Raw genomic sequence first — 10322 nt, forward strand, 5'->3', positions numbered from 1 at the left:
GCGAAGTTGCTCTAAAAAAATTTTCTGATGCCACACCTCTTCTATGAAAACTTTGGGAGCAAGAATGACTTTTAATTCAGCCCCCAAAAAAAAAAAAAAGACTTCTAATCCTAGGATAAAATACATGACTCTATATATGCTCCACTCATCCTCAATTCTCTTGTAGTTGTACCAAGCACACAAAACTGAATTGCTTTGCGCACAAACATTGAAAGATGGCATCCTCGTCATCGTCAAAAGTGAGTGTGAAGTTGTTGATCGACACAAAAGAAGAAAGAGTTCTCTTTGCCGAAGCTTCAAAAGAGTTCATCGACTTTCTATTCAACTTGCTTCGTTTACCTGTCGGTACAGTGATTAGGCTGCTAACCAAAAACGCCATGGTTGGTTGCTTGGGCAAACTCTACGAAAGCGCAGAGAATCTGAGCGACGTTTATCTCAACAACCCAGAACAAGACAGGAACACTTTGCTGAAGCCACGTGCTCCATTAGGTCCTGGCTACCTTCTACCTGCTGCAAATGATGATCATCGTCATGATACCAATTCCTCAAGAACTACTACAAATCTCTACATGTGTGGGAGCTGTAGCAATCATGACGTGACTTATGTTGAGGACACGAAGTGTCCACATTGTTCATGGGGCGTGATGAGCCATGCTGTACAATTAGTAGGTAATGATACGAAGGCGACAGAAGTGAAAGGCTTTGTGAAAGGAGTGGTCACTTACACTGTGATGGATGATCTCGAAGTTCGTCCCATGTCTACCATTTCAACCATCACTCTGATCTCCAAGTTCAAAGTCAAGGACATTTCTGCCTTACAAGAAAGGGTTGTTGAGTTGGGAATGGAAGAGGTAACATAGTTAATATATACAGGGACGTTATCTCTGAGACTTTCGTTTTCATTTTCTGTGTTTTCCAAAGATGTTATAGTTTAGGTTATTATACTAAAAACATAACATACCCTTTTCCTTAAATGAGAATCCAGTCAAAATTTATTGTAAAGTTATATTTTTTTTAAATATCGATAGCATGTATGTTTAAGAAGTATTTAATTAAATAGAAACTAAACTATAGTTTTAAAAATAATTTTACAATATACAAAATAAATATGTCAAAGAGTTTGTCTTAATTTATAAAAAATTATTTTTAAAAAGCATTTTTGATGATATCCAAATACTCCCTAATCAGTTGTCTTTTGAATATCATTGGATTAAAGATGATAAAATACGTGTTTTATATACTCTTAATTATTATTCAGTTGGTTTTGATATTCTTGCTTACTTTTTTGATGTTGGCTCTTTTTTTTTCCCTTATAATGTTTATATGCTCTAATAGTTTTTCCTGCATTTGATAGGGTATTGAATTGTTGAAGGCTTCCCTGCAGTGCAAGAATGTTTTGACGAGTGTTTTTCTCGAAAAAGACGACAAAAAGAAGCAAGGAATTTCTCAGGACATTGTAATAGAAAGTGAGACTTGCTAGCTTCCTTTTGCTTCTGTGTTTCATCAGTCTTCGTTTCTTTTTCACCTTTTGGTGGGTGACGTCTGTTTCAGTCTACTTTTGTACTGTTTTGGTTTGTTTTGTGGGATACTTTTGCACTGTTATGAACTTATGGGATGTGTTATTTTTATGGTTAATCAAGGTGGTGAAATTAATTACTGTTGCCAAACCCAAGCATATGTATGATGCTAGTTATATAATTTCATGCTTGCTCAACAAGTAAAAGAAAAAAATATTGCTAGTTTTTACTGTAAAGAATACTGAAAAATCCCAAAAGAAAAAAAAAATTTCGTTGCATTATTGCTAGTTACTAGTTCAAGAAAAAAGAAAGAAAAAGAAAAATTAGAGTCATTTTCATAGGGTATAAGCATTGGACAAAAAGGGGCCATTATCATGCATAAAACCCCTATGAATGGCCGTACACTGTTGGGGGGAAAAATAATAGCTGTACATTATAACTGTAGCCATTGATTTTATGAGGAAGCCAGCCAACCTTTTTCAAAATACAGTCTTTGAAAATTGCATATTTATCAAGGGGAGCAATGAGGCCTTTTTATCAAAATACTATAAATAAAATAAAAAAATGACAATAAAAAATACTTTCTGAATTTCAAAATGACAAAGAAGGTACCAATCTGGAATTTTGATATTGAATTTTACAAAACATATAGTGGGATTTACAGCTTTCATAGTGACAGTTATTACTCGTTAATGGGTTTTGCAACCTGTTTTAAAGGGTTAGGTAAGTTTTCTGTAAAAAAAAAAATAATTCCACGCCGAATTTTACAAACACATAGTGGAATTTACAATTTTCATGGTGAGATTTACTGCTTGATTAATAGGTTTTGCGACCTGTTTTATGGGTTGAGCAACTTTTTTGTAAAAAATAATACAATTTCACACTGAATTTTACAAAACACATAGTGGGATTTATAACTTTCACAGTAAGAGTTACTACTTTGTCAATGGGTTTTGCAACATGTTTTGAAGCTAAAAATCAAAATTTCATATTGGTACGTGATGCTTTCTTTATTATTTTGTTTATTCGGATGCCTTATTTGTCATTTTGAAATTTAGAAGATATTTTATTATCATTTTTCCTAAAATAAACTACCCAAATGTTGCATGATGGAAAATATTATCTATACGCTACATTTTTTGAAACTATCTGTGAACAAGTTCAGCCTGACTTTTTTTTTTTTGTTCACAGCCTGATATTTTTTTTTTAAATGAAAAGGCGGAACTCGTTCAGAAGCACTTCTCTCCTTTTTCACTTTTGATAAAAAAAACTACAACGCAGAGACTCCACTTCGTCAATTTTCTCTCACGGCTCTGTCCCTTTTAAATTTTGGGACAAATTATAACCAATTACTCCATTACTACAAGGCCCTCCTCTTTTCTTTTTATTTCTTCCCTCCTAAATATAAAACTTATTTTATAATATTATATTATAAAATAAATCTTACGTTTAAGATCAGAAGAGCATTTTATGTCGTTTAGATAGAAGGGATATGAGTACATTTTATAAAAAAAGTACTTTTTATTCTAATACTTAAATTCTGGAAAAATATATAAATAAATTATATAAATATAAAATATTTATAAACCATATATAATATATCCAAAATCTACACCTACTTAATTATAAGTGTACGCTTATCAATTTCTATCTTTATCATAATTGTTCAACACTATTAAAATCAAGGGTATTATTGAGGAAAAAACTTGATATCTTTGTAGATTTTATGAAACAGTTTCTTCTAAATAAAAATATTAAAAGCTTTAAGTGCATAAAATTTCTTAAAATAATTTGATAAATAGTCAGTGAATTTTTCTTACATTATGTGTGACACAAGAAACACCTGATTCTCAATATAAAAATAACTTTTATTTTTATTCACAAGCTATTCCATAAAATCTACAAAAAGATTAGGTTTTCCCCCTAAATAATACCCTTAATTTTAATATTGCTGAGTAATTATGATAGGATATATTATATACTATTTATAAATATTTTATATTTATATAATGGGTTAAAGTGCAATTTTAACAATAAAATTTACTTTAAGGGGCACTAGGGCTGAGCACTATAATATTTATTTGGGTGTAAAAATATACATGAAGTTGTCAAAAGGGAGCATTTGGCACAAGACCGTTAACGTCCATTAGTTTATTCTTAGAGGGGCCCACAAAGTCACTTTTAAGGTGCATTTTTAATAGCAAAGTTTACATCAAGAGACAATAGGCACCATAAAGTTTACTTGGGTGCAAAACTATACATGAACTTTCTAAAAGGGAAAAAATAACAAAATTCTTCAATTCCCATAAACGTCCATTAATTTTATTCTTTTAGGACCCACCAAATTCTATATTTTCTCTCCATTAATTTCTATTTCCAAGTCGATCCATCTTTTCTCATCATAGTTAACACGTATACTCTCTTTGTCATGTCGTTTTCTTAGCCTCCAAGCTTTTTATATGTATTTATGCAAAATAATGCATTTCCCTTCTAGGATATGAGGTTCATGCTTCAATTAAGGACGCAATTGACTAATTTGAAGAGATTAAAAAAATTAAATAAATTATTTTAAAAAATTATATTTATCGTTTTTCTCCAAATTAATTTGTTTCGCTTACAAACTAATATATAATCAAATGATGTATATAAATATTTAGAGAGATCATGTACTATATGCTATATTTAAGTAATTGTTTTACTTCTTTAATTTTTTTCAAATTTGTCCATTATGCTAAGGAGAAGAGGAAGTAGGAATGAGTAGAGAAAAAAAAATGATATTTAGTGGGACCCAAAAAAATAAAATTAATGGATGTTTATGGGAGTTGGAGAATTTTGTTATCTTTTTCCCATATAGGAAGGTCATGTATATTTTTGCACTTACGTAAACTTCATGATGCTTAATGTTCCTCGATGTAAACTTTGTTGCTAGAAATGTGCCTTAAAACTGACTTCATCGGCTTTTCTAACGGTAAACTAACAAATGTTAACGACGTGGTGTCAGATACCCTCTTTTGATAACTTCATGTATATTTTTATAGCTAAATAAACTTTATGGTGCCTAGTGTACCTTAAGGTAAATTTTGTTGTTAAAATTACACCTTAACTCTTATCTAATTTATTTATATACTTTTTCCTGAATTTAAGTATTAAAATAAAAAGTACTTTTTCTACAAAATATACTCATATTCTTTCTATCCGGAAGGAGATGTAAAACACTCTTTTGGTCCAAACATAAAAGTCATTTTATAATATAATATTATAAAATAAGTTTTATATTTAGAATAAGGAGGAGTTTCGTAATAATGAGGCCTTTGATTGTAATTTTTTCCAAATTTTAAAGTGATAGAGTGTGGCAGGAAATTGATGAAATGGGGTTTTAGTTTTTACTGACATTGGTCAAAGGTGAGGTTGAAGCTACCCAAAAGCAGAAAGAGTTCTCTACGCCGAGGCTTCAAAAGACTTCCTGTTCAACCTGCTTCGCTGCCCCATTAGCATAGTTACGACCAATAACAGTATGCTTCTCTCTGTAGGCAAGCTCCACGAAAGCATGGAGAATCTCAATGACGATTTATCTTATCAATCCAAAGCAAGACAGACATTTTGCTGAAGCCTCCACTAGTTTCATCAGCAACTCCTCCAAATCTTTACATGTGTAAGAGCCATTGCAATTATGCAGTGACTTATACTATGAACAGGGCGTGTCCAAGATGTGGCGGTCGCATGAGCTTTGTGGAAGGATTGGTCACTTAACACAGTGACGGATGATCTCGAAGTTCGTCCCATGTCTTCCGTTTCAACCATCACTTTGATCTCCAAGTTCAATGTCAAGGACTTCTCTAAGACTTTTGCTTTCATTTTTCTCTGGTTTTTGGTTATAGTTTAGGTTATTATACTTGAAGCATAAACCTTTTCCTTGAGACTATTGTTTGTTAGGACACTTCTTCCTTACAGGAAAGGGTTGTTGAGTTGGGCATAGAAGAGGTAGTGTGTGTGTGTGTGTGTGTGTGCAGGGACTTCTCTGAGAACTTCGCTTTCATCGTTCTCTGTTTTTTCGCTAAAGATGTTATATTTTAGGTTATTATACTTGAAGCATTGACATGAACCTTTTTCCCGAGACTATTGTTTGTTAGGATATAAGTGAGAATGAAGTGGAAATTTTTATATCAAGTTCTATTTTCTTTTGATTCAATCGAATGTATTTTTAATCAGTTTTCCTTAGAATATGCTTGGATTAAAGACAGTGATGATTGATGGTTAAAAAGGTTTACTTGAATCTACATAGTCTGTCCAGAATGAAATCTAGAACTATATCTATACTCTTAATTTTTCTTCGTTTCCTTTTGATCTGGTTTACATAATTAACTTTGATGCTTTTATTTTTTTTTTCCTTTTAAATTTTTGTTTGTTCTGATGGTATTTTTTTAATCCTTCGTTTGATAGGGTATCAAATTGCTAAAGGCTTTCCTGCAGTGCAAGAATGTTCTGACTAGGGTTAATTTATCTCAAGAATATGGCAGCATAAAGAAGCAAGAAATTTCTGTAAACATTGAAATTGAAATGTGAAAACTTATTATTCTTCCTTTTTTATGTGGTCTTTGTTTTTCCTTTTGGTGGGCAACAATCTTTGTGTCAATAAATGAATTTTTATATCGTCACAAATTTGTGCGACATGTTACTTTGATTGTCATCAAAGTTAAACCATATATTTGCATAAATAATCTTTATAATAACTAAATTACCATGCAATCTTATAAACGGTTCTTTCAATCATGATTCATATAATATGAACATGCTTGTAAAAAATCAATTGATGTTCTAAGTGATGATTAATAATTGTTTTATTGAAAACAAAAAATTAATTTAAATTTAAAATAAATGATTGAAAGTTTTGCTGAATATAAGCGATTAAAGAATTTCATAAGTCCAAATGCATCACATATAAATAATCATGTAAAAAAAAAAAAAGAATCTAGCTTAACAATGCTACTCCCTTATGTTCTTTTCACAACATACAAATAATGGAATTAGGCAAATTAAAAAGTTGATTAAAATATTGATTAAATATAACAAATATGTAAAAATAATAATTTATTTTTCAAAAACATCTTATTGACGAGGAGGGTGAGTGAAAAAGAATGAGAAGAAAAAACAGATAAGAAAAACATATAATTAATTAGAGTATAAAAATAAAAATGCATTACATGTTTAAACATCTTATAAAATGGATTAGACTCATTTAATTGTGAATTTTAAAAAAGGACCGAAAGATGACGTATTAAATATTAAATAATTGTTGGAGCCTTATAAAGCTTAACTAATTTTAGCCAGTGTCATTAATCGTGGAGATATAGTAGATGTGTAAGTTACCGTTAAAAAAATACAAAAAAGAATTATCCAAAAATTTTAAAAAAAAAACATTTACATGAAGTTTAAGCGATAAAGATGAAATGAACACGACACGTAAGACACATTAACAAGTAGATGGGTACCAATTGAATTGACATCAGAGTGTGGTCCTTGGATGAGCCATCAAACTCCACCACGTGCTATTATGGCATTGGCATGAAGGCTTTAAATTATATTACCTCCGGTCATAACTATAAGACCTAGTTGACTTATTTGAGGAGATTAAAGAAGTAAGTTAAGTTAGTTATTTGTAATAAATAAGTGTTGTCATTCCTAAAATATCCTTGCTAATTAAGTACATTGGTTAGAACTATTATTATTAGAAGGACTATCTTGGAAAAAAAATACATAAATATGAGAGACAAAATGGATTGGGGTCTTATAATTAGGATCAAACAAAAAGTCAAACAGGGTCTTATATTAAAGACCGGAGGTAGTATAATTTAATTTGATGTTCTTTTAATAAGTCTTTATCAGTGCCCACAGGCTTGCCTCTGAATTATTAGTTCTCCTTTCTTTCTCTATTATTTTCTAGTAACCTGCAGTTTTGTAGCTTAATACTATTAATTAATAATTAATATCGTCTCATATTGCATTATTAGCAGTATCATTATTTTATATGATCCCTCTCGATCGCCCTATGTACAAAATATAGTTTTTAGAAGTAACCAAGTCGTGTTTATAAGTAAAAAGTATTTTCAGAAAATAAAATACATTTTTATATATTTACTATTTTTCATTAATTTTAACCAGCTATTTATTCTATGTAATTTGATTATTTGTATCTTATGTGTATGTATGTATGATTGAAGGAAGTACATGACATGTTGATATGATGTTTCATATTGATATACTATGTGCTGCTATAATAGTTTCTTAGTGTAATAGTGGTTATTACATTGTAAACAACTATTTAGAGGGCGTTATTTTGTTGAATTTAGTGGTTAAGAATGTGATTTTTATTAGTTAATTCAATAATCTTATCATTTTAATTATGTAATAATGGATGGACCACTGGAGAAGAAATTGATACCTGCATCTGGGATTTTCTATTAAGTTATTTACTCATGCAAAATTCTTTTGTCACAAAATAATAATTAATTTAGTGGGGAAGGGAAGTGTGCTGTGTGACGCTGATTTTGAAGCTACCCAGATTATGCTTATGCTTTTTTTTCCCCCATAGCTATGTTTATGGTTGGTTCCTTGATTCTTATATACAAATACACTATTGTAACCTCAACCGAAGCCATTTAGGCCAGGAGTAATCCCATTAGATGCTTTTAGTTTTATATGCAAAATATTGTACTAGAAAAATAGTCTTTGGTAGATATATATATATATATATATATATATATATAGGATACTACTACTTTCAGTCTTTAATAAAAGATGTAGTTGATTAATTTCGATAGATTAAAAAATTACTAAAATTACTTAATTATAGTATATATTATATGATCTCTAAAATATTTATGTGTATCTATAGATTATATGCCAATTTACAAGTGAGATAAATTAGTTTTGATAAAAATAATAAATGTAAATATTTTAAAGTAATTTAGTAATTTTTTTAATCTTTTCAAATTAGTTAACCGAATCTCATATTAAGTACCGGGGCTAAGAATTTTTACAAAAAGGCCACAAAAAAAGGTAGAGGAGGAATTTGATGGCTTTTTTTCCCCCCTCAAGTATAGATATTTTTTTAGTGAAGGCAGTTATGTTTGATGCTTTTGATGTGGAACAATAAATATGAACATCTTTTCAAACGTTTTAACACTTCTGCGGAACTCAACCCTCACCATTTAGCTGAGAACTTTCTTATGTGCAAGATGGATCCAGGCTGAAGGAGTTGGGAGGGCTAAAACACAAAAATGGGGGGGGGGGTTATATTTTGTATAAATATTGTTTTACAAGGGATAAATAAATATTTTAGCAACGGAGACAATGCTTTGGATCTGTCTAAATAGTGAAGTGATGATTTTTTTCAGTGTAAAAAAAAACCGGACAAAACCGGCCGGCTCAACCGGTGAACCGGTCAATGGTCCAGTCTGGTTCATAGATTAAACCGGATACCGGTTCAAACCGGATTAAACCGGTCAAACCGGTGTGAACCAGTGAAAACCGGTATGAACCGGCACTAAACCGGTTTAAATGAATATATTGATATTTATCTCATTTTTTCTCATTTAGCTCCTAATATCTCAATTATATAGATTTAAATGAATTTTAATGATAAGTTTGGTATCAATAACTATTAATTTTAGTTATTGAAAAATTATAAAGATCAAAATTCTTAATATTGTTGTACTTTATTATTATTACAATCAAATTCTTATTGTATTTCTTTATATTTTGTTGTTAGTAATTATTAGTATTGTTATATTTTGTCATTTTTAATTAAATTATATTATTTTAATATGACCGGTTTGATCCCGAGTTGGCCCCGATCTGACCCATTAACCCTTGAACCAGTACTTCAACCGGTTTAGTGTCCGGTCCGGTTTTTTGTTCCTTGATTTTTTTTTTTTTGGGTATACTAGTGAAGTGATGATGATTAAAAGAGTCGTTCTTTTCCTGCGCTGTACTTTGTTGGGTCATATGCAAGTCATTCTTAGTAGATTAAAGCCCAAACCCATTTCAATTGGGATATAAGTAAGAATAACAAAAAACTTGGATAAAGACATGTAATATACTCGATTTTGTTTTTAAAGCGTAAAAACTCCTTACAAAAGTACTTGCGAATTTGCAAAATCAGAGGGAAAAATGACACAATGTTAAATTTGCCTAACAAACCCACGCCAGTATCAAATTACCTCAAGCTCAAAAAAAAGAAAAAGTAAAAATACAAAAATATTAATAAATTTTCAACCAAAAAAAAAGGCTTCAAACACCATGTATTTTTTAGTAGGTATAAAAGTACTATCAAACATATAATAGTATAAAAGAGTTTTTTTTTTTAAATTAACAGCTTACATTACTGCCCAAAACTTAAGTAAACGATATTAGTCTCATCAATATGTATGTTTCAAGGCTTTATCAAATTCCCTGCTTCCTCATATATTGCTGAGGCACACCCTTGTTGTCAAAACATTCTTGCATTGCCTGCAGCAGTTGGATGCTCTACCAAATATGGGAAACAATAATATTAGAAAATTCAAGTAAACTAGAAAATAAAGGGAAGTACGAATGTTTATATTCGAAGGATAACTTTGCTTATATTTTCTATTAAATTAGTACTCTCTCCGTTTCTTATTATAAGAGACATTTGATGTTTATGGTAGTTTCTATATATAAGAGATACTTAAAAGTTATCTCCACTTTTTTTGTATTGATTTTTTATTTTATCCATATTTATTGTCTTCAACTCACACTCTCTCTTCCTCCCACTTCTCTCTCTTT

At 30.4% G+C, this 10322-nt stretch overlaps 1 protein-coding gene across 1 annotated transcript; it reads left to right on the plus strand.

Moving 5' to 3' along the window:
* Window positions 1-207: 207 nt before the first annotated feature.
* LOC114746113 (uncharacterized) lies at window positions 208-1717 on the plus strand. Its single transcript, XM_028934300.1, has 2 exons — window positions 208-851; window positions 1355-1717. The coding sequence occupies exons 1-2, from the start codon at window positions 216-218 to the stop codon at window positions 1478-1480; spliced, it is 762 nt and encodes a 253-aa protein (XP_028790133.1). The 5' UTR covers window positions 208-215; the 3' UTR covers window positions 1481-1717.
* Window positions 1718-10322: the final 8605 nt, after the last annotated feature.

The sequence above is a fragment of the Neltuma alba genome, unplaced genomic scaffold (assembly GCF_004799145.2).
Source record: "Neltuma alba isolate B1F8T4 unplaced genomic scaffold, ASM479914v2 tig00004898_pilon, whole genome shotgun sequence".
In the NCBI taxonomy this organism is placed as follows: Eukaryota; Viridiplantae; Streptophyta; class Magnoliopsida; order Fabales; family Fabaceae; genus Neltuma; species Neltuma alba.